The 25,149-nt window shown below is 45.7% G+C and overlaps 1 protein-coding gene across 2 annotated transcripts in view; it reads right to left on the bottom strand.

Moving 5' to 3' along the window:
* Positions 1–495: 495 nt before the first annotated feature.
* Positions 496–25,149, bottom strand: part of LOC118793151 (serine/threonine-protein kinase DCLK2-like) — a 35,241-nt gene continuing 10,587 nt past the window's right edge. Inside the window, exons 3-18 of one of the 2 annotated variants that reach the window (XM_036551181.1) lie at positions 18,011–18,140; positions 16,062–16,166; positions 14,907–14,957; positions 12,895–12,989; positions 11,134–11,206; positions 10,679–10,784; positions 10,020–10,077; positions 9,266–9,385; positions 8,960–9,106; positions 8,501–8,634; positions 8,152–8,229; positions 6,166–6,262; positions 5,619–5,699; positions 5,058–5,171; positions 1,294–1,306; positions 496–590 (exon numbers count right to left, since the gene is read on the bottom strand). In XM_036551181.1, coding sequence (XP_036407074.1) covers positions 574–590; positions 1,294–1,306; positions 5,058–5,171; positions 5,619–5,699; positions 6,166–6,262; positions 8,152–8,229; positions 8,501–8,634; positions 8,960–9,106; positions 9,266–9,385; positions 10,020–10,077; positions 10,679–10,784; positions 11,134–11,206; positions 12,895–12,989; positions 14,907–14,957; positions 16,062–16,166; positions 18,011–18,140 — 1,419 coding nt within the window. In that variant the 3' untranslated portion in view covers positions 496–573. Of the gene's footprint in view, positions 591–1,293; positions 1,307–3,819; positions 5,172–5,618; positions 5,700–6,165; positions 6,263–8,151; positions 8,230–8,500; positions 8,635–8,959; positions 9,107–9,265; positions 9,386–10,019; positions 10,078–10,678; positions 10,785–11,133; positions 11,207–12,894; positions 12,990–14,906; positions 14,958–16,061; positions 16,167–18,010; positions 18,141–25,149 lie in introns of those variants that run through there. The other variant, XM_036551180.1, reaches the window with a different exon arrangement.

Genomic DNA, 25,149 nt, shown 5'->3' with positions numbered 1-25,149 from the left:
GGTTGACCACAGTTTCTAAGAGAGATTACACAGAATTAAGAGACGATCACCAGATAATGATTTCAAGAACTGATTTTAAACCAAAAATTTGGCTCGGTTTGCTCTCTGGAGCTCAAGTGTACATACGCAGAGATGTACAGCCAATTAAATATAAAAAAGCTTCCTCCTTCCCCTAATGTCAAAGGAAATGGAGACAGGCATCTGTAAAAGGACAGTGCTGGAGGTTGTTGTCAGAGTCTGCTGGCGACGGGCGCAGTGGAGAGATGCTGAAGCAGAGCATCGAACCCGTGCATGTGGTAAGCTGGCCTGGGGGTGGCAGTGGAGGGGGGGGGGGGGGGGGGTGTTAACTCACTCTGCCCTGTCCCTTCCCTAGCCCCCCCACCGTCTCAGGGCTGTTCAACCCCGCTCCCAGATGTCGCGCTGATCGGGACGCTTGTGGGAGCAGGGGACGACGGTGGCGAGGCGGGGGGGTGGGCGGCGGGGGCGGTGCCGGGGGGCTCGGGCGGGTCCTTGGGCAGGGCTGTCTCGCTGCGGGACTCTTGACAGCGCTTGGCCAGCAGGGCGTGGCTCTCTTTATCTAGCGCCGTGTTCTAGGCACAGAGCACACCTGTCAGTCACTCAGTCAGCACAATAGGTTTCACACGTGGGCTGAGGGAGGGGGCGGGGTCAATCTACAGCAGAAAGGGACAACAGCACCCTGTTCCTCCTCACATATCAAAAGCATACGGCTGTGATCCGGGGGGGGTGTAATCTACCAGGCCCATCTTACCAGCAGAAAATCTAGACTGGGGCACTCAGTGATATTGTTCTAGTGCTCATAGTGGTGTGCTGTTTCTTCAGTCCCACACTGGAAAAATGACTGACAGCCAGTGAATGTGAACGTAGGTAAATGCAAGATGGCCGCACTGTGGCGTTATCCACAGACTGACCCAAACAAAGCAAATCATAATGACACGGCTGTGCAGCTCAGCTCATTCCGTAACTCATGCATTGTGAGGGAAAGTGAGGAACGGCCATTGACAGCAAGCAGGCTGAAAAAGGCAGTATACTTCATCTGATGTCTCTGTTACTGGGCTTACACATTTCTTACTGTGTTAATATTGAGGCAATTGCGTTTTGACAGTATTTATGTTGTATGTTGTGCTTATTAGATCAGGCTCCTCTGTTGACTCTGTTTTGATATATACAGTATGGTCTAAAGCCTGTGGCCCAAACTCAGTCCTCATTTTCCCTGAGCCTGTTATTACAGTGAAGCACTGGTAAAAGCACAGCGGTGTGAGTGTTAGTACATACCATTGCCTTGGAGCTAATGAGAGGGGAGCAGTCCAGGCATTGGTGAGGGAGATGGGGGGAAGCAGAAAGACAGAGACTGGTCTTACTCAAAGCAGAACAGGTACAGTTCACAAATATCACACATAAAAAATATCACACATACAAATACCACACGTACATACATGTTTAAAGGGCACCGAGGGCCATTCTCTGGAGAATGGCAGGTACTGTAGGGATCTCGTGATTGCCGTATTAGCATGTGTTCATCATTGTAATGTGACATAGCTTCAGAGTAATTTGTCTGGAAAAAGTCAGTGAGCATTTGAAAACGAGCCCCTGGGAAACTGTATATCATGTACTGTACCAAACACAAGCCCAGTTAATGGCTCTTTCTTGTGATTTCGGGCCATTTAAACTCCACACATTAACTGAGACAGTATGCAGCTGAGTAATGTACTGAACGTAACTCTACCTAGTGCTTTGATTTATTCAAAGGGTATTTTCTATAAGGCAGCACGAGCTTGTGCCTCCATCTGGGGCTGATACCAGTGTTTGTATAATGCAATGCCATTTTTTACCACTAGGTGATAGTATAGCTCCATCATAGCTTGATGTTGTTTCTTTTGCCTAACAATTTTATTGTAAATGGGGAAATTCAAATGAAAATGTATGGTTAATTGTCCATCACAGGGGAATTAGAACTATTGTTGTATAATGTTCACTAACATGTCATTTTCTTGATGCTATAATTTAATATTCCATTCATTCAGGATCTGCTTATTTGAATGCCTGTTTTTCCCCTACAGGGTAGGACTAGAATATAAACCATATATTTTCATATGAAATCAATGTGCTGTTAACACTCCCCCATGACCTTGAGGTATGAATGTAAATATTTACTCTTCTGTAATCACTCCAGTTTCCATTGAATGGGTAATCAGATGTGGTGTAGTCTTCCTGTGTATCATCCAACATAAAGCTGGAGTGTAAATGATGAAACAATTGAATGAAACATCAGAAAACACCATCCACCAGAGACAGCTGAAACCTGGAATTCATAAAACGTCTGATCGAGTGGAGGTGCTGATGTGTCAGTGACAGTGTGAAACAGGGGGACATGCTCCACTCTGAGTCCCAGGGAACCATTTCACACAGCATTAGGTCCCGGGGCCTGTTTAAAATGCGGTGTGAATGTGCGCGGTTTGACACAGCGGGGTGAGCAGTGACAGGCAGAGACGTTTCTGCAACCCAGCATGCCCAAATACAGCGCTCAGCCAAAAAAAAAAAGTGACACAAAGGAAAATGACCAAATCGCAAAATCACCAATTCAGCATATAACAAAATGCAAGGTGAATTAATGAAACAATGAAACGAGGCTGAATGGAGACAGTGTTTCTGAAGCTGAAAGACAGAGAGGGAGGGAGAGCAAGAGCAAGATTAGGACAGAGACACAGAGAGAGGAGAGGGAGAAAGAGAGAGTGAGAAAAGGACAGAGAGAGAGGAAGAAGGAAAAAGGAAGAGGGACACTGAAGCAGACGTAGGAAGAGACAGGGAGAATGATGCAGACAGACAGAGAAGGAGGGGCGAAGAGAGAATGGGCAGAGAGGGAGAGAGAAAGAGTGAAGGCAGATGAAGCAGACAGAGAAAGAGAGAAAGAGAGCATGAAGGAGGATGAAGCAGATAGTGAGAAAGATGGTGAACCGGACAGAGATCCCGTTGGTTGAGGTCCCAGCCCTGTAGGACACAGCTGCAGCCTGCTATGGGACAGAGCTACAGTACTGCAGTAGTAGTGAAGCATGCAGGCGGGAGGCTGCTACAGTCAGAGGCTCAGATCAGTCAGCCATCAGAGCTGTTATTGGAGCGGACGGGAGGAAAGGGGGGTTGGTGTACCCAGAGTTCCACTCGGGGGCATTTCCTGCAGTCCTGGGACTGCTGGGGGAATGGGGGGTGGAGACGGGGTGGGGTGAGGGAGGCTGCTCTTCTCCCGCTACACTTCAGACTGTCAAACGAAATTTGTAGCAGCAAACTCTCTGACTCCACCCCCCTACCCCACCCCACCCCAACACACACACACTGAGAGATCTTTGGTTACCATGCCAACTCTCTCTGCCCAATGCATGAGCTGGTTAGCAGTCCCTCTGCCCACTGCAGGTCTCCTGCAGCAGGCTGCTACTATACTACAATACTAATGCTAGCGCGTCTTCTCAGCAGAAACCAGTAAGCAGAAAAATGAACTGTGGGAAATGTAGACCACCTCTCACAGCACAACATTTTTACAGTAAATTTCTTCTACACTGTAAAGTAGATTACATAATACATCACCCTCATCCCTGTTCTCTCTAAACTCCTGTCAGGATTTGAGATGTTTTAAGGTTTAAGGTTTTTCCCCAGCTAAGGCTTGCCTTGTACTTAAAACACTTAGTGAATGAGGGGGCTGCCTGTCATGAACAGCATGTCTAATGCTGTGTAGACAGACAGCTTGAAAGGACAGAGACAAAAGACAAAAGGGATATTTACAGAAGCCGGACACCCTGAGCTGGAGGGACTGGAAACACAGGAGTGACTGTGTTGAGTCGGGGAGCAGGGAGGGGGTGTCTCACCAACCCACACTGGAGTGGGGTTCAGGTCTTGAAATAATCCTGGAAGTGATGATTATATATCCTTTTTTTTTACTGCATGCCTTCAGGAATCACAGTACGCATTGGATTCATCTTAATTCTGACACAGGAGGGTATACAGCGGTGTCCGATCTCGTTTTATAAACCCTTGTTCCTTCGTTCTCTGGAAACAATGGGTTATGCCATCTTAGAATGAACACATTCAGCTGAGTAGTTGTTTTGCAAGTAGAAATCCCTGAGGTATTTAAAAGAATCAGTCTTATATAGAAGCAGCACATTCAATAAATTGTCTGTACCCTAGAGGGATGATAACATTTCGTAGGAAACAACCGTGGTGGCAAAAAGAGTCCATTCATAAACCAATATCCACAGTCACACGCTTATATGACCATATTTGTCCTCTCGTGGCAATGAAATACGTATTGAAGTTTGGCAAATTCAGTCCATGTCATTACTGTCAGGACCAGGAACCATAAATACTGAATTTGCAATCAGATGCTAGCATCTTCCACAGTGTTTTTGAGACCCTCTGGAAAATTCCTTTATTTGATGCAGCTGCCCCAGTAAACTGAACATGTTTCTTCATTCACGGTGATTACAGAACACGAGACAGTTATAAGACAGATGTTGTTGAGAGAGTGAGTTCAGCCATGGGGCAGACCAAACAATCAGTAAATTGCATAATGTTTATAAGATTATTATACCCCGGCGTACACAGCATTTCTGTGAGTGTACATCTGATTGTGTTACATTATACTAGTGGGAGAGTGTGTATTTGCGAGAAGTAATTTTGTTACGTGTAATATTGGAGGAGATGGATTATTTTGCTGCTAGTTGGGGAAGTTTGTGAGAGGCTGTGGGATGTTAGCTGTCAGAAAGAATATGTTTGTGAGAAGGTATAGGATGTTTTCGGAGAGACTGTGTGTTTGTGTGAAGTTGTGTGATATCAGCTCTTACTTGGAGAGACTGTGTTTGTGCAAAGCTGTTGATGTTAGCTGTTGGAGAGACTGTGTTTGTGCAAAGCTGTTGATGTTAGCTGTTGGAGAGACTGTGTTTGTGCAAAGCTGTTGATGTTAGCTGTTGGGGAGACTGTGTTTGTGAGAAGCTGTGCAATATCAGAGTGACAGTGTGTTTACGCAACGCTGTGTTGTTAGTCTCAGTGCTCACCATAAGAACAGACACTCCTGCTGAGGCGTTATTCTGCTTTGGTGTGGAGTTAAAGTGCTGCTTCAGTTTACCTGTCATCTCAACCTTCAGGTTATTCTCCATCTCAGCATCGTCCTGGAGAGGGCACAGATGCACAACCTTCAATAAAGCCACGCTCACATTTACACCTTTACACACACATACAATTACTCAGGTTGGAGACAACCATTGAGCCTCCTGCAGTGTTCAGACAGGCAAACATTACAACCCTACTGCTCTCAATGTCTAATAAGAGATATTGAACACGCTGCATGAACCAAGTTCCTCTGAAAGCCTACAGAGGGTAGTGGGGAGTGATACAGGGTGAGAGGTGTGGGGTGGGGTTGGTATGTGGACATGTGAAATGTACAGTGTCAGGTGGGGCTATGGTGTGGGATGAGGGGTGAGGTATGGTGTGGGGTATGGTGTCAGGCGGGGTGGGCGTACATTGTGGTATGGTGTAGTGCATTGTGTGCGGTGTGGTATGGGGTGTAGACTGTGGTATAAGTCTACACCCCATGGGGTGTAGGGGAGAGCACTCACAGTGACCCAGGGGTGGGAGAGCACATCTTCCGCTGTATAGCGAGCCTCCACGTTCACCTGCAGCATCCGGCCAATCAGCTCCTGGGAAGCGGTACATGTGACACACTAAGAGCACAATTCCTCCACTGTTCCTCTAATGTGTAGTGCAGCAAATTCACAGACTACAGAAAAATGGCTGTTTGAGACACCCTGTCCTTGTGCTGCACACTTCTACTGCAGAAGGGTGACATTGGTGCACAATTCTGTTTCCAGGGGCGACGGCGAACTCGCTGCCCATTGGCTGGCTGAAATTAATTTGCGAGAAATAACCACATTAACTGTTTGGATAATTAAGCAATCCATCTCTGGACCAGTGATGGCCGTGCCTGAGCGGGGGGAGTTGATCACCTCGGAAATACAAATTTTCAGCTCGTTTGGATCATCGCCATGGTCGTCCATTCATCAACCTGCCCGTCACAGCGTGACTCTAATCCACAGCAGCGGAGACAAACGGCCAGCGCGGCCGGGCCCAGAGATTAGCCCCCCTCCCTGGAGTGTCAGCACTCACTTTGGCTGAGTCAGTGATGTTGTCCCAGTACGGGGAGGGGAACTCCAGCCGCCCCACCAGGATCTGGTCAAACAGGTCTTCCTGAAGGTTCTTCTCACTGCGGTGCAAATGGAAGAGCGGCCAGTGTGAGTACTGAATCTGAAGCACAAATGCGCACACATACACACACACACACACACACACACACACACACACACACACACACACACACACACACACACTCTGCAGCACTGAGTACTGTATCTACAGCACAAATGTGCATGCACACACACAAACACACAGCGCTCAGCGCTGTATCTACAGCACAAACACACACACAGCAGCACGCACTTCAGCCCTTATTCACGAATGCGTGTTGCCCACTTCACATGAATGCAGGCACTAATGATTCACAAACACACCCTTCCCCACCAACACACACAGAGGCACATGCTGTTCACATATGCACACCATCCACCCTCAAACAGACACCCTCACTGTCACATACGCACACCGACCCATCACACTCGCTCCTTACTCACATACAGATACCATCCCCCCAAGCACACACACATACACACGTGCACACACGCACTCATTTCTGTTAACACGCCTGTTTCTATTCATACAGTCCCATCCCCCACTCACACATTAGCTCATTATCCAGCCTCCAGCTGTACCCTTTCCAATTTCCCGTCAGCACTCAACAGCAAACCATATAGTTTAGAGTAGCAGTCCATGCATGAAGAGGCATTTCTGATACGCCTCGCATGTCTATGATGTGCTGGCTGAGGTTTTAATCATGTATAGTAATAGGCTGTTTCACTGATATATTCTGCAGAGCAATGGCCCTGTGATTCAGTGTCATTACATTTTAATACCTTTTACTGACCTTGCGCATGTGCATATATACACCTAATTTTCATGCTAACAACAATGGTTGAGTAATACCCCAATCAGTAACAGTCAGATTGAGTTATAATTTTACCTGCATTTTTAAGTCCTTATTTGTCTGAGGCCTACTCCCTTCAGTGAGAAAACAAATTCAGCAAGCTACTACACATGGCATATTCAAGCCAACCATTTCCATGCAACAGATAATGTTTAAGTGTTTGGTCACAGCCTAAAAATGTTATGAGACTACAGATCGATACAGTACAGTGTTTTGTACAGAGACTGGAGCGCCTGACTCCGTCCAGTTGAGTCTCAGAGCCGAAAAGTGCGAGATTCCCACCCTAGGGTCTGTGGGGTCCTGCACTGACACAAGCTTGAGGGAAAGAACTGCATCGTGGGAAGGAATTCTGCTGAGTGACACCGCATGCCCTTTGCAGGGGCTCAGAGCCACACAGAGGGCTCACTGTCAATCATGTCCTAAATGCTCCACTGCCAGCTCTAGAAGGCACACAAGACACAGCTGATAAGATTTTCCCAGGCAAGGTGATCCTTTCTGTCACGATCACAGCTGGTATGACTGTTTGAATGTGCTCTGCAAACACACTCAGCGCATTGGGAGAGGCATAATTAGCACTGAATTTTATAGCCGAAGATTACACAAAACACACGGAGCTGGTATGAATCTGAAAACAGCAGGGGAGGTGGTGTTTACAGCTGGACTAACTGGATCGAGAGAAAAACCTCAGCTTGCCAAATAATGCTCAATGTCTTTTCCATCCTTCTATGTTATGGCAGACACAAGGATAACATGTGAAGTGCCAGGTGCTAAATAAACAGGAGCAGATGTTCCAGTCAGTGATTGGCTATCATCGGTGTTCGGCAATCTAGTCACGCCATGCGCCCATGCAGGGAAAGGGCAGGTGCAGCTCGTCATGTGTAATTGGGATAGATCATAGAGATGAGGAGTGCTAATTGCTAATTGTATGATTAGATGCAACATGTTTTATTGCCGCCATTATTTACAACATCAACATATACAAAAGAATGCCTTTGCACACCCCTGAGAAAAGGTGAGTCATGTCTCCAGTTTAAACACGAGGTGATGAGTCTGACCTGCGGAATGGGGGAAAGCCACAGAGCAGGATGTAGGTGATGACCCCAGCCGCCCAGATGTCCACTTTCAGCCCGTATCTGTGATCCAAAGAAGAGCGGGACAGCGCATGAGAACAGAACAGACCCAAATCAGAACCTATTCAAAACACCTCAGTCACAGAATGTAACGTATTCAGCATACTGCCAGCATACTACAGCATACCTACAGCTTATTGTTCTTTTCATGTTAAAACTCAAATCACAGACACACTTTTCCTCATTGCCATTTCTTTTCCACAGATTAGACAGCCGAGCCATAGAAATTCCAATCATTTTTCCCTTAAGACCCCCCTGCGGACACCTCCCTCACCCAGTTTCAGCAATGATCTCGGGGGCGACGTAGGTGGGCGTCCCGCAAACCGTGTACAGTGGCCCCTCCACCACGGTGGCCAGTCCGAAGTCCCCCAGCTTCAGAGACTTGGTGCCGTCAGGGTACTCACACACCTGTGGTACATAACGGAGCCAGCACCTTCACAGACCCATTCACACACCTTTAGAACTTAATATAGTCACGCCTTCACAGATCCACTCAGACACGGTGACATTTCACATACCCTCAGTTTTGCACAGTGTCTTTTGCTGACAGAAATTTGTACATCACATAATTATACAATGTGATTTAGGACTGCAACTCCCACAAGCCCTCAGTGGCTCGTTGCTCAGTGTGACGTGTATATGTACACTGTGAGAGGTCCCTTGATCAATACACCACGCATCAGGTGACAGGTGACAGGTGACAGGGTATGGCCAAGGTAGGGACTGTACGCACCAGCAGGTTCTCAGGTTTAATGTCACGATGGACGATGCTCATGTGATGCAGGTACTTGAGGGCTCCGGCCAGGTTGAACACCATGGCACTGGCATCCCTCTCAGTGTACTTTGTAGAGGAGGTAATGGCATCAAACAGGTCCCCACCCTGCAGAAAATAACAGTGAAATAACATCATATAACAATAACAATAAGCCGTTATTAACACCTGTCATACAAACCAGTAAAGCAATAAGAATGAAGAGAATAGTCTGTTACCTCACCTTGACCAGCTCCATGGCCAGGCAGAGTCAGTGACTGAACTCACCTTGACCAGCTCCATGACCAGGTAGAGCTCGGTGGGCGTGTCCACCTCCTCGATGAGCATGATGATGTTGGGGTGCTTAACCCTTCGCAGCACGGCCACCTCGTTCGCAATCAGGTGCTCCTGTGTGCAGAAGATGCTGTCAGGTCTGTCAATCATTCACTGGCTCTGCAGCACTGTACTACACTGCATACTGCACTGAGATGCAGTGGTTCGTCTCATCCAGCTGGCTGGGGTCTCTGTGCTGCTTTAACATGGTTATGTGATTACTGCCTTCTCCCATGAAATGATGAGGACAAAAGGCTTCCTCGTGACGCAAGCCTATGAACCTTTTTAGAGAGCATTACGCACGTTGCCAAACTACTGTATCGGTGGCGGTGAATACAGTTCTGAACACATTATTTTTCAGCGCCAAACCTTCTCAGACAGCTATGATATCTAACTAAAGGTCACACCAAATGAAGGGGTATTAATCACACCGGATTTTAACAAGACGCGGGATAATGGACCCTTCATATGAAGGCTGCTTTTGGAGGTCAAACGGCGTCACAGACGTCTCATTATACACACGCCAGCTTGTGTGAATAATAATTCATCTGGATGAATAAACACATGAATAAAACATACTCAGCGCTCCTGATCTGGTGCAGGAAAATTAACAGATTACAGACACAAAGGGTTGCTAATCCTGGTTTTAACTGATAACCCGCTGTAGCCGCTTTCAGATGTGAGGTCATCTGTGGAGCCTCTCGCCCACCTTCCCGCTGCACTTGGCCTTGTCGATGATCTTCAGGGCAAACTCCTTCCCCGTGGACCTGCCACAGAGACAACACAGGATTACCGACTTGTTCTCCGTGACACTGGAGCTCGTTCAACGTCTTTCAAAATTTTTATCCCTAGCAGTCCACACTGAGTTCAGTTTTGCCACACAAAACTGAGAATGCCTCAAAGTGCGACAGAAACGGTACTGAAATAGTAACAGGAAAAGTGTCTTGCTTTTCCCTCTTTTTACTTCTTGCGTTAAATACATTGCTTTTTTCTAAATTTTCCCTAAGTTAATTAGACAGGAATGACACATCAGTGTCTCTGTGTTCATTTAAACTGTTAGCAACAGCTTATGATTTGTGGCAGCAAATGCAGTTACACTGTAATTAACTTGTACACCTGTGGTAGATAAGCTGCAAACAGAATAACACCATTTCACTGATCAGGCCAGTATGCTGAATAGTTTGACTCGATCAGCGTCATGTTTATCTAAAAATTCAGTGGACCTTTTCTAAACGTGTTAAAATTATTACACACTTAAACGCTAAAAAGTGCTATTTACAAGTCAACACCATTTTATCGTTACTGTTCTGTTGGCAGGTTGGTGAAGATTTTTTTTCTTGAAACCTTGAAATCCTTAAATGGCCTTACCGCTCGACGCATTCCTTCACAACGGCGAAATTTCCGTCCCCGATAACCTTCCCGACTTTGTATTTGTCCAGGATGGCCGAGGCTAACAGGCATCTGTTCCCATTAACTGCTGGAGAGAGACCGGGTTTAGGGAGCGCAAGGCCAGCCGCAGTGTACGCTGTAGATGCACCGTGTTGGCGGAATGACAGCAGCCGGCTAATATACTGCGCTGGGACTACACGAACACCGGGACCAGGAGGCTGCGGACTGTGCCTCTGTGTGAACACCACTGTTTAAAGGCCTAAAGAGGGTCTGCTGCAGATCCGCCGAGACATGTTTACTGGGGAAAATGTCTGTAAAAGAGCCAGCTGTAAAGAAATGATAGCCAGCTGTGTACAGGAATGAAACTGGAGAGTGTAGCGTTGTGCAGGGAGCTAAGCTGCAGGGAGGAGATACAGGGCTGGGTGTGCACGTACCTTCTAGGCTCAGGTCACCGATCTGATCTGCAGCTCCATTCACATTGGAGGCGGAGCTGTGAAGAGCAGAGATCTGGAGAGATGGAACACCACCATCAGAGTGGAAACAAAGCCAGGTAGCGTATACATTTACATTTATTCATTTAGCAGATGCTCTATGTATTCAATAATGTCGGGGGCATGTAGTTGTATAGATGTGTAAACACTAAAGGGTTTATGTATTGTATTGTCTTGTATTCTACTGTATACCTGATTGCCATGTGCAATTCGAGCTGTGGCAGCATCTGGCTGGAGGGGTGTGCGGCATCCCTGATTGGTTCAAAAGGACATTATGCAAACATTTTAAATGGCATGTGTGGTACTGTCTAACTCAATTTTGTTAACCCTTCATGGGTCCCACCCTAGGGGGAAACCTTCTTAAAAGAAACACCCGAGAGACAGCGAGCCAAATGACCAGCTGGTGGCAAGTTCCAATAGGTGCCAGTCTCCATCACAAGAACAGCGATCACAAAATCTGAAATGACAGTCCAGCCCCCCCGCATGCAGACAGGTGGCTCTGTGTTGGCCGTCAAGCTCTGTTGGCTTTTGTACTTCCATCTGATTGGTCAATTTAGGCATGACATGATAAACAGAAGGGTTTTTTATATTTGAGTAATGTGATTGAATGCTCCATAGTCATTGCCCCTCATGTAGTTCATCTACTCTACAGACGCCACCCATCTGTTACAGAAATATGTTGGTGGCACCCCTCTTGTGTTTGGGCGAAACAGCCCCAAATACTGTCGACCAGGCAGGCTAACTACAGCAAAACAGTCATATGTATTCAAAAACTGTTTTACATAGACAGCTGAGTTAATGTTCAGCCTCATTGCTCCTCAGAAAAGTTATAGAAATTCTGACCCACTTTAAGTTTGAAATCTTTAAAATGCAGAACCAAAAAAGAAGACACAGAGGAGAAAACATAAGAAAATCTCAGTAGTTTCATACATGGTCAGGATTTACCATAGAGAAGCAGGTCAGCAAACAGTGAATGTGAAGTGTGTACACTGTGTGGTGTCTGCAGTGGGCCAAAAATAAGCTACAGTCTAGAACAGCCATTGAAGGTGCAAAGGATGAACCACTGGACCACTTACTCTTGCACATATCCATGAAGATGGAGAAATTATGAATAATTTGTTGTTATTTGGAAGACAGTGGTCCTTTGAATTGCTAAGAAATACTCCATTAAACAGCATGACATTCAGCCCTGGTCAGAGCGCACCGCTCCATTACTCTTTCACAAAGTCCTCTCACAAGATGATCTCAATATGCTCAGGTAACACATCCTTAAAAATGTTAACAAAGAGCTGTAGTTTATGTAGAAGAGCATATGTACAGCTGCTTTTACAATGGCAAAATTCATCTGGCTGAAGATTACTACTTCACTGTGAAATTTGGCCAACAGCATTGCTATCTAAATAATATCCTTTATTTCATTGAAAAGGTGCTAAAAATGTGAAATTCTTACACACGCATGCACGCACACAGACACACACACACACACGCGCACGCACGCACGCACGCACGCACGCACGCACACACACACACACACACACACACACACACACACACACGCGTGCACACATTGATTACTTGATTGTGTGGGGGACAGTAAACATCTCCAGCATGCATTGTGGTACTGTCATTGCCCACCGCCTTAGCGCATAACCTGGTGTGATTTCTGCCCTGTTGCCAGTGTCGCCCTCTGGTGGATGGTCTTACCTTGAGGCTGCGCACACTGCCAGGGCTGGTTGGAGAGGAGCTGGAGGATTTTGTGGACTTGGGTGTGGACATCTGACTGACAGGGGTTCCATTGGCTGGAATGGAGAAGGAACAGTGAGTAGAGTAGCTAATGGAGGCACAGCAATTCCATACTTACCATTTTCCTTTTAAAACTGTGAAGAGGGAGACGTCAGAGCAAAGAATGCATCTTCAACCTTGATCCTCAACCCCTTCAGGTACTGTGGTCCTCCAAAGACCCTAGCTTTGGAGTCTAACTGTCAACCAGACCAAAGTCCTCTGTCTATGTACAATAAGGGCACAAGAACAATTTCTATGAAACCGCTGCATACTCTATAGAAGGCAATTCTTCCAGCACTGTTTGAGAGCCTGCATTTTGAAAGAAAAGACTATCGTTTGTACTGAAGGACCCTGTGTGGAACTAGTGGATGTCCAATATGTAACTCTGTTTTTAAATAAATATTACAGTGGTAATTGTGTGCATTCCAAGTGTAACCTTGCTTTTAACTGAATATTGCTGTGGAGATACACACAAGTGGAGATAAACCATGTAAAATTGATTCTGTGGAAACAAAATGAAAATGAAGGTGGTCAACTGAATTCAATACGTGCTTCTGTTGCTCTGCTGCATTCTGGCTACTTTGCTTCCACACACACAGAAGCAGGGCACCCTGACACACTGCTGTTTGAAAGCTCACTTAGAAGTGCATCCTCTCTTATATTTTTCATTCACTTTCACACAGAGCAGCAGAACAGAGGGGAGAGAGGGGGCAGCCCCATCACCCCTGGGTCACAGCCAGGTTGGCTGTCTCCACAGCAACAGGGAAAGGTGCCCCTTTGCAGGGTGAGCCCGCTGTTTTTAATCCTGCCCTGGCAAACCTAGCGTGAAAAGGCAATGCCCGCATATGCCCTCCTGGCACCACTCAGACCCTCACACGCAGTTTGCTCAAAGGGCTGCCCGCTATTCTGTCTGAAAGCCTTTTTTAACTGAAACATAGCTACACTGAAAATGTCTCACAGGCTGCAGATGGTACTGCAGACAAAGGAGTCAGGAAAGACTTCTCATGTGGTGAATTCATATAAAGCACTCTATTGATCCATCCCTACTAATATACTAATATTGCTAAGGGTATTGATCTCAGATGTTTTCTTGTTAAATTATTAATCAATACCAATACAGCAGATATAAAAAAAGGCTGGTTTAATGCCATACAATTTTCCAGACAGAGATCTGAAAAACTTTGATGTGTGCTTATACATAGCTATTGAAGGGAAAGAATGCATGATCCATGCAAAAAAAAAAAAAAAAAAAAAACCAAAGCCACAAACAGGGTGACAATTTAGAACATCTCAAATTACCTGCAAGTGTCCATTATCCCAGTTCAGGCATTTTAAAGGCTATAGGCTAATATTCTTGGAAGCAGATTCACTGTCAATCGGCAGGGTCAGGCTGGGTGTAGTCAAAGTGTAATTCCAAAACAAACAGACAGGGGGAGCTCATTTTATCCCGCCTCACAATGACTTGCTCAGTCTGCAGCGACTGGAACATTTGTCTTTGTTGTAAAAATCATGGATGGTGTGAAGTCAGTTTGATTACAATAAGGTTATATTTGGATCCCCTAATTCAACAATACGACAACATTTACTTAATCAGTGTGTGTGGAACAGGTCTGTGGCATACAGCACAGACCCTTCATGCCATGCCATGCCGGTTACTAACAGTTTTTACTTTGAACTAAGCAATGGATGTGTACTAAAACAAGTATAAAGGGTACTTTGAATGGGACTTTTTTTTTAAAAACTATGGTAAACTGCTCATTGATTGAGCACTGATGTGTAAAAGCTCACCCTTGAAACAGAAATACAACAGGGACAGCTCTCAGGGGCAGTGGGTGTGGTGTTAGGACTGTAAGAAAGCACTTACACAGGAGGTGAGGGCACAGACTCTGACGGGGAGAAAAAGAACTGTGACTACAGACTACAGGAGGGATTACCTGGGGATCGGACTGGAGAGCAACTGGCAGAATATTGTCCTGCTCTTCTCACTGTTTCCAGTAAGCAGGGAAAGAGAGAGAGAGAGAGAGAGAGAGAGAGAGAGGGAGAGAGAGAGAGGCCCGGCGGGCGGGAGAGAAAGAGAGAGGCACGGCGGGAGGGAGAGAGAGAGAGAGAGAGAGAGAGAGAGAAAGAAAGAGGCATTGTGTGGATAGTTATTATTAGATCTTCGTGTAGCTGAGCGCGGTTCGAGTCACACCTTTGATTAACACGTTCAAAGCAGTCACTACATCCCTGCAGATGTCACACTCAGCACTACTGTAAATTTCACTGACAGCGCTTTCAAGGTATTCTGAGCTCCTCTCCAATTTTAGACACCTATGAAATTGACTGATATAAACATATCTCACGCTAAGGCGATAAGTCACAGACTGTGACAGTGTATCCCTTACTCATGGGGTGAAATGGGGAAGCTGTTTCTGATGCGGCAACGAAACAAAAATTTTGTAGAGAGCTTAGCATGATTCACACAGGGCTGAAGTCCGCTGCCACAGAACAACCTCTGAACACCAGTGCTGTGTATGGGGAAGTGAGAGAGTGACACCCTGACTCGTTACAGAGAGAGCGTTTCATCTCCAGAGGGATGTGGTCTGCAACAGTCTGGCAAAGTCTATGACCAAAACCATGACGTGAGAGAAGAGATCTGTTACAGTCAAAATTACAAAGCAGAGCGTGTAGGACAAAACCAAACACAGCCAAACCGTCTTATACTAAGGATGATCCATGATGAGTCACAGCGGGTTTTCAAAGGAAAACGCTGTGAAAGGAACATCCATACTGCAGGCCAGCAGTGTATTAGTGTGACTTTTCCATAAAACTTAAAATCTACCTGTGAATAATTCAGCCTAAATTACAAAATTCCAAAAAGACTGGAATACGGCAGTAATCACTGAGGTGTTTGTTTCCATGTTACACAAAAACAGCTGCATAACTGAACATCTAATGCTCCCCTGTACATTTAAGCAAATAAAGACTACATATGACTGTGGAGCCATGAATGTTCCTGATTTTAACTCTGTGGGTAAACACAAAATGTAATTAAATCCCCCAGTAGTGCTTTTTTTTTGTCCATAGGCCTTTGCAGCTGGGGTCTGTACCTGCTCCCGGGGATTTGCTACGGCGTGAGGATGCAGGGCTCCTGGATCCCGAGGGACGCGGTGCTGCCGCAGAGCGAGCACTTGAGGACTTCATTGCCCTACACTCTGTAGAAACAGCAGGTATAGGATTATTATACAGCTCTGTCACCTCTCCAAGCACTCTCACACACAGCCTTTACCTCATACTGGACTGTCTTCACAGGTATTACCTCATCCCCCACAATCACTCACAGCCTTTACCTCATACCCCACGCTCACCTTAGATCTTACCTTATACGCCACACTCACCACAGATCTTACCTCTTACCTCATACCCCACACTCTCCACAGCTCCTACCTCATACCCCACACTCTCCACAGCTCCTACCTCATACCCCACACTCTCCACAGCTCCTACCTCATGCCCCACACTCTCCACAGCTCCTACCTCATACCCCACACTCTCCACAGCTCCTACCTCATACCTCACATTCACCACAGCTCCTACCTCATACCCCACACTCACCACAGCTTACTTCATACCCCACACTAACATCTGCTCTTGTCCTTTCACATACTAGATTTGTGGCAATGCTTTGCATTTTAATTGCCTTTTGGTTTCACCGGTGTGGTTTTCATGCAGGGATTGTGATAAGATGTGCAGGGTACCGAGACCAAGACCAACCCATGAACTAATCCTGAAGAGCTACCATACTCTGTGGTAGTAACGCTATTTCATACTCAGTCCTTAATCCTAAAAGCAGCTGTCCTCTATCATCTCTAAAACTGTTCTCAGCTCCGTTCTCACAACAGATGCTGTGTTTATCAAGCCACTTGGGAATCCTATGTAAACATTTACATAGAAAAACACTTCAAGTAGCTAGCTTGCTGGAAAGACGCCTTTAAAACTGGAACAGGCACTGAATCAAAGATAGCCTTCCAACAGACAAAACAACCGAAAAACAAACTTACACTCTAAAAGTGGCACACGTTTATTTAACACCGCTTGCTTTGTCTCACTGAAATAGCAATCATGAGCCCATTCCACCAGGTCTAAGTTTAGGACATTGAGACTCGGAGGTTTAGTTATCAAGGGTGATGTCGACATGCTTACACCTACGACAGAGCTCAAAATATCACTAAGTGAAAAAGTACACTCCCAAAGTCCCACTGGGAAGGCCACATAAGAGAAAATGACAACATGCTACCAGCATAGCCATCTGTCTAGAGCTTTAAAATAACACAGAGAAGTGTGGTCAAAGAGGAAAGAGCAACACGAAATGAAGAAAGCTTGTTGGAAGGGAGAGACACCACAGAATTTTCCACTATCAGACAGGGAGTCACCCCATTGGCCACTTTGATATGGACTTACTCCCTGGAACCAATAACACCGCACCAGTGCAGGAAAGAGTCTAACATTATCATGTTTGATGATGATCTGACTCACTCCTCTCTGCAGCATACTCACGTGAAAGACACCTTAAACGAAATCAGGGGCTGCACACTGCACACAGCACACTGACGGTTCCCCCGCACTGCACCCCATATACTACCTTGAGTCAAATCTAACTGCGTTTCGTTTTTAAAATCTACACAATATCAAGTAGCAATTATGAACCCAGTGGAGAAGGCGGGCCCTCCTTAACTTATGTAATGCAGTACAATGTCACAAGCTAAAAGTGCGTCACACACCAGACGCATGTTATATCTGCCCAAAAACACTTAAGTCAGACACGGACACATTCCTTATGTGGTAAGACTGTTAGCATATTAATGGAATGCAATTTCTCATGGATTTACTTTGAATCGCTGAAAAATAACAGTGGCAAGGTGTGATGCATTTTCGTTTTGATCCTCCCTTACAGGCAGAACTCAAGGGGAAGGTGTGCGGCATCTCAGTGCTTGCGGCGGGAGAGGAGAGAGCGGAGACCATGCAGTGTCAGGCGCGTTAAAGTTTAACGGGGGCCTACCTGTCACGAAGGATGCGGAAGCCTTACCGCTGTGATCCAGCACAAAGTCATCCTGCGCGTAGCGGTGTTTCTCCGGGCCGCAGGCGACGAACACGTCGTCGTCGCCGAAGAAGTCCTGCAGACAGGTGATCTGGAGACGGGGGGGGGAAGCCGCATCACCGTGCTGACATATTTCACAGCTGCGCAGGCCGGCGGGGATTACGCCGTTACATAAGCCAGTTTAAATCATAACGGAAGCAGTGTCCAAAGCCGGGTGTCTGGTTGGGTCAGTGCTAATCCTGATCTCCGTGCGGCGAGGAAGATTGATGAACAAACGCACTCTCCAGACAGGATGCCAGACGGCCGTCGGGTTGTTACCCCAGTCTGGCATGGGGTCGTTACCTTAGTCTGTCTCATTTAATGCTGAAATGCCAAGTGAAGAGGTAGACAGCACCTTTATTAACATTATATTTACATAAGGCTCAGATGGGGATTGAACCCATGACCTCCTGGTTTCAGGGCAGATGCTCAACATGAGTTGAGGTTTGAGTGTAACCTGTGTTACACAGCTGGAGATGCAACACTGAACAAGCATAGCAGGTGCACTACAGCATTTCCAGTACTCAACTGAGCCTTCTACTTATAAGGGTTAAGAGAAAACCTGTCCCCCCAGTAACTCCTGTTGATCTGCTTTTGACCACTGTGCAGGTGGGGGTGGAGGGGTGCAGCTAACCTCACTTAGGTAGATTAGGCAGTACCTGTAAGGTAATAACACTGTCACTCCAGGTGGGTGCCATGAAACCTGACAGACAATCAGACAGTCTAATTGTTTAGAGTGGGGATAGACACAGAATAAGAAGCAGCAGAGTTAGCAGAAACTGCAGGCCTGATTAAATCCTGCTGAAGGTCACTCCTTGCACTACCCTTGAATATACCAGATGGCCAGCATGTACAATGTTGCAGCCGTAAGTAAACAACCACATCTTGAATTCACATGATACATAATTGGTTGACAACCATCCCAACCTCTCAGCATCTCAACTGTAACTAAACAACCACACTGTGAATTCACATTCTGGCATATATAATTGGTCAAAAATAATCCAGTGCCTTAATATCATTTTGTACCTGTTAGTGTCATTGAATTGCACCTTTGAAGATTCACATATATACTTTAACACATACACTTCAGGATTTAATGGGATCTGATCTTCACAGCAGGTGCTGAAATGACCTGAGGATATCGGGCTTCAGGGTGGAGCCTGAGCTCTCTTTGGAGGCGCCTAAAGACCACTGCACGCAAATTTTATGCATATCAGCTATCTAACTCTCAAGACTCAAGATGTGAACTGGGCTTGCCCTGTTCACATGATCATGGCCTCTAGCCCCAGCCCTCAGTTCCACCTTGTATCCAGGCCCTTATCACATGACCCTTCAAAGTGATGTCACCATTGCCGAATTCCTACAGGCTTGGCTTGATCAATGGTGGTTTTAGGCCAGTAGATCTATTCCAGACACATTCTGGGCATATCAGCGCATTTCGTTTAATAATAAACAGTTAGATCCTGAGGCAGTATGCATGTCAAACAGTTACACTAAAGACTGCAGTTTGAATAAAAACCCTACTTTGGCAAAGTACACAAAAGAGAAGCCGTGTTAAAACAAACGTCTTGTTTTTCTTCGGAAACACCTTTGGTATTACAGTCTTCCTCAAGACCATAACACCTCAGTCAAATTGCACATAGTCGCCTACCACCAGATAATTAGTGTTCTGCGGCACACTGACCTCTAACCAAACCGCTTCATTAAAATGAGTCTGATTCTAATGATAATGAGATGAAAATGCTTGGACTCCAAGACCCTGTCAGGTCTGCAGCTTCAGAAGAACCAGCAAGAAAAGGGGAAGGTTAACGCGTGACTTGTTTCAATGAGCAGGAAACGACCGCTGCTAGAAACAGCAGTGGCAGAGAGAGAGAGAGATATTTCACGTATTGGAAAAGGCCAAAGCGTTGGGGCGTGGAAAACAACCGCAGCTCGAGCCGTCCGACTGCGGCATTCCTGTTGCTAAGGAGACCGGCAATTCCTCCTGCCGGCTCTGTACCACACACGCAGAAACACACACACACAGAGCTGTGCTAGCCTCAGCTGTGGGTATGCTACATCGCCGCCCACAGAACGGGTCACTCATGTCAAGCCAGCCGGTGAATTCAATGTGTCTGTTCAGCTCCTCAAGGGATGACATGCCCGGTGCGATCGGGCGAACGCAGGGGCTCACACACCGCTCCCAGATCAGTCAGCACCAAACAGAAGGGACCTCACATGGCTCCCATTCTGAGCTCAGACAATAACGCGGCCAGAGTCCCCCCTGCAGTGCACATCTTCCCAGGCCCTGAGCAGATGGAGACAGAGCTTAAAACTGCTGTTTCCTCTGTCAGCAACAACAACAGCCCCTCTTAAAAGGGCACGGGGGAGGAGCCACTGTATGTGTATTTGTGGAGGAGGGAGGGAGAGGGCATATTTAGTGCGTTAGTGCATTTGTAATATTTAGTATTGGTATAAAACACACTCAAACAAGGTAAGAGGCTTGTGTTCATTACAGCAGCTTCTTTTCAGCTCTCTGTCCAACAAGATTCTGTTAACATTTCTGCGTTAGTCATGCAGCATCCCAGAAATCCCTCCCAAAAACTGACATTCTTTGATATTTTCACATCGCTCCCATGTGCCCACAAGAAAGGGGGCGTAAAAAACAAATCTAACCAACCCAGAGCGCTGGTTTGCAGGATAAAACATCGCTCTGTAATTTACTGACAACATGCGCTCGGTAACTGTCTTGTACAAGGTCTTTGATAATTAAAGCGCTCCACCTTCTGTCTTTCCCCTTCAGCTTTCATCTGGTCAGTGCAGAATTCCACAGTTTGCATTGCAATCATTATGACCTGTGCACTGCTTTTGAATATCAGCCTCCCCACCCCCCAACACACACACTCGCACGCACACTTCTGACAGGAAATGATTGAGGAGTGGTGGCAAAGAAAAAGCACTTGCTGACTGCACACAAACATGATTGAAATGAACTACAGTATACAGAGTCTATGTGAAAGGACACAGATTGACAGCCTGCCACATCTGCGTGAAACACAAACGTAACAGTCTAACTATTGGCTTAAATGGCTTCTTCCATTTCATTGGATTTGCTGTTGCACTGCTACAAATGAGAATGACAGAGAATTTCGCTTGTTGAACGAGTTGCCAGGGAGCCTTTAACACGAAAGCCAGGTTCGCAATGACAAACACTCCCTAAAGCGACAGAATTAAAAAAAAAAAAAAAAAGGTTCCTTCTCATGGGGAACAAACCCTTTCTTTTGGGGGCTGCCGCTTCCTGCAGTCAGAGACACACTGAATACTAATGCAAAGAGAGCGCTCTGCAGGACCACTCTGTGCAATGCCTGCCGAGAAACGCTGTTACCATGGCAGCAGGGAAGTGGAGAGCACTCCTCATCTGCAAGGTAGACCAGCCAGCTCAACAGAGCTGGCCTAACGCTGCCCAGATAGAGCCACCCCAGAGCCGTCAGGGAGGCTCTAGCATACTGCTTACTGTTAATGAACTAACACATGCATTTGGAAGACATCTGTTACATACGCAAAGCAAATTAAATGGCATGTTTTGTCTGAACCCCTGTTTTGCTCACGTACAGAACCAGTCAAATTTGGACACATCTGATTAAGATAATGGGAAACATGCAAAGACATTTTGAGCTAAGGACTTGTGCTTAAATGCTTGAAATTTGTTTCTTAGACAAATATAAATAGTGAGGTTGATGCCTTTGGAATTTCTTTCTGAAAAAATTAATTTTAAAAAATATTTTTAATATGATGTTTGTGATTTGTTTAACACTTTTTTGGTCACTGGATAATTCCATTTGTGTTATTTCATAGTTTTTTTATGTATTTACTATTATTCTAAAAAGTGGAAAATAGTAAAAATAAAGAAAAACCCTTCTATGAGTAGGTATGTCCACATTTTTTTGACTGGTACTGTATTTACAAATGATTCATGTGAAGGAGGAGCTTTCACATATCATTAGAAGAACTAAAGTAACTGTGCTGTCTTTAAAAAAAATGTTACAGTTGGGCTTCAGAGGTGGAGAAAGCTGACTTTGTTGCAGCAAGGTAGTGGTAGGGTATGTTTGCCAGGATTCCCTCTTCACACTGGCCTTGGCACCCTGTGACTTGCTTGGTCACTTATGAGTTGCTCAGATGGCGTCGGGGACGTTTGCCTATCCTAGTGCACTGTGGGGATTGTAGTGTGCAAAAATAGGTGTGATGGTGTTTTTGTGTTGAATTGCATTTGCCTCACCCTGAGTACTGACGTTGTCATGGTGAAATGAATCTAATATTCAATTGAAGATCATTAAAACTGTGTAAAAAGGGGAAATGAAAAAAAGATTTTTTTTTTTTAAGGTTTACTGTTTTCATTTGCATCTTTTAAAATGAGAAGTTCAATGTTTGTTATTTTCAAGGTCCTCAACTTGCACAAATAAACTTAACAGTGTTTCTTATTATTATAATTGTAATTGTAACTGTAATAATATAAGTGTGGGCAATGTGATTTATTATTAGCTATTGCCTAACGAACCACACCTGCTTAATTATCTGTGCTCAAAAACAAGTTGGTGGCTTCTGCCTCAGTTGAGCAATTGTTAGCTTTTGTCTGTCGTTCTGTCAAGGATGTTTTCTGATTTGTTTCCAGAATGAGATTTTAAAATAAATTGTTATTACTATTATCATCTTAAATTAATCCCTCTGTGTTTTAAAAGGTCGTACATCGGCCAGCATGTGGTTCGTGGCAGGTCATGGTTCATTTGAGGCACATAAATGTTTGTTCAAGGGTTGTTCATATCACTGCATGACCTCACACAATATCTTGCATAATTGTAAAATTTGGTCAATAATTGCCTTTTCTGGGCTTTCTTCTTCGTCTTAGATATCCACAAAGGACCAGACTGGAGCATGCTGAAAAACAACAATCAAAATGCGGGCGTGACTTAAAAGGCTAAATTTAAGGTGAGTGTCTGTCGTAAGCGGAAATTGAATTCATTCCAAAGCATGGAGTACTCCTTTTGGCAGCGCGGTGGTTAATCAACGAATCACTGCATGTAAAACGCTGTCAGCAGGAGCCAGCTGGAGCACAGCTTGATTTAGCATGGCGCTTTCGCGTAGAGCTTGTCGTCCCAACAGCCACAATCCCAAATGAGACGAGCAAAGTATCACCAGCACGCAGTTCCCGCTTTCGGGACTGCAGAGCCAGAAAAACAACATTTGATGAATTAACCATTCTCCGTCCTCTAAGACTATTTGATTCTCGGAAGAATCTGGATATCGATGTCTCGTAAACAGTATACATTCCTCTGAGGAGATCTGTGTGCTTTCAAGCAACATTCAGTACGTTTAGTCAGAAATACATCAGAAATGAATGGTAATAAACTTGCATACTGTGGAGCTGATTTACTGCTAAAGCGTAACATTGCTAGCTTGCTATGGCTGCACGCAAAATATGAAATAGCATATAAAAATATCTTCATACAACTCTCCCTGGAAAACAGCACTGTAAATATGCTACAAGCATATACGGCTAATCCAGACGCTCTCACAATGTCCGTACTAGGAATAATCACACTCAGATACACATCAAAAATGTGGCAGCAGTGCATTTTAGAAAGAATACGTACTGCTGCTTCCACAAACTACACTTTCAAACAGATATAATGTCTGTACGCCTGTGCCCGGCTTCAGAGCAAAGCGTGAAAAAACGGATCAATTTTGACAAGCCTCGTTTTAGTTCATCTGACTGGACAAAAAAATGGAATTTCAGTGGCAGCCAGAGATTTACTGTAACAGTGTTTCTTTTTTTAAGCACCTGCTCCCATCCTAAGGGGCATCGGCTTCAATTAAACACACAACCAAAGGCGGTGTGGGAAACCGTTGAACTGAACAAAGCCATTTACCAGTCAGTCGGCCTGCAGAGTCCACGGGGCCCCGAGCAAGCAGAGACAGAGCCGCTGAGGCAGAGAGGCGTGGAAAAGATGGGGACGTGGGGATTCGAGATTACTACTCCCCTGAAGAATCAGCAGAGCAAAGGGGTCTGCAAAACGGATCCTATGGGATCAAACGGTAATGCTGATTATACCATTTTCCTTCACATGTAAGCGCTTGAAACACAAGGTCAAAATTCATTGCACAACAATTAAAACGTTGTGCAGAACTTGGTGCTTCCGTTTTGGACTTATGAACCAATTTAATGAGGGGAATGCTGGAGGATCCAGTTCGCTATGGTGATTAAAAGCAAGCAGTATTTTTACAAACAAAAGGAGGCGTGAACCCCAAGGCTCTGGCCTTCTCCAGCTGATCATCTGCTATTCTTGGTTGACTGTGTGACCAAGGCACTCTACCCCCACCTCAAGTTACCAGTGCAAACAAAGATGACAACTCAATAAGGGTCAGACCCCTAAATAAGGGCAAACGGATCAAGTCATTCCAATTGCAAAATACATCTCGGTTTGTTCCAAAAAGCCATCAGCTGTTCGAACATTAGCAGACAAATTGATGTCTAATGTATTTATTTCAGGGGCCCCTGTCACACAAGTGTTTCATCGACAGAAAAAAGCAAATGGCAATTTTATCACTCGTTGTATCACTTTTAAGTTTGCTGAACCATGTGAAAACAGATCCCCGTAAAGAAGGCGGCCTTGTTATCCATGCACAGCGCAGAAAGTGCATCCCCGTCTGCACCGGGCGATAACAAGCCAATACAGGCGGAGAGATGACACAAGGTATCACATACACACGGATCCACGTCATCTCTCATCAGTCGGGAGAACATTTCAGAGGGCAGCTTCGTGCATTCCTCGGCCGTCCGAGAGCAAACACATCCCTCCTAGCGGCGGTGAGACGTGGCGCTGTCGGTCTCTGGGCACGTTAATGTCAAGCGGACGGCGGGGTCTGGCTCGGCGGAGCCCCGTGGGGCGTCTGGAGCTGGGTTTCATCTGCGGGTCTGCGGCTCCCTCGGCGGCAGCCCCTGCCCGACCCCTTGCGACGAGTGCCCGTGTAAACAGACGCCTCGGTGCATCAGGAAATCCGCCCAGATTTGATTTCTGAGTTAC

This window comes from Megalops cyprinoides, chromosome 18, assembly GCF_013368585.1.
Source record: "Megalops cyprinoides isolate fMegCyp1 chromosome 18, fMegCyp1.pri, whole genome shotgun sequence".
NCBI lineage: Eukaryota > Metazoa > Chordata > Actinopteri > Elopiformes > Megalopidae > Megalops > Megalops cyprinoides.
Note: the sequence above shows the minus strand (reverse complement) of the source record. Positions and strands in the feature narration are given on the sequence as shown.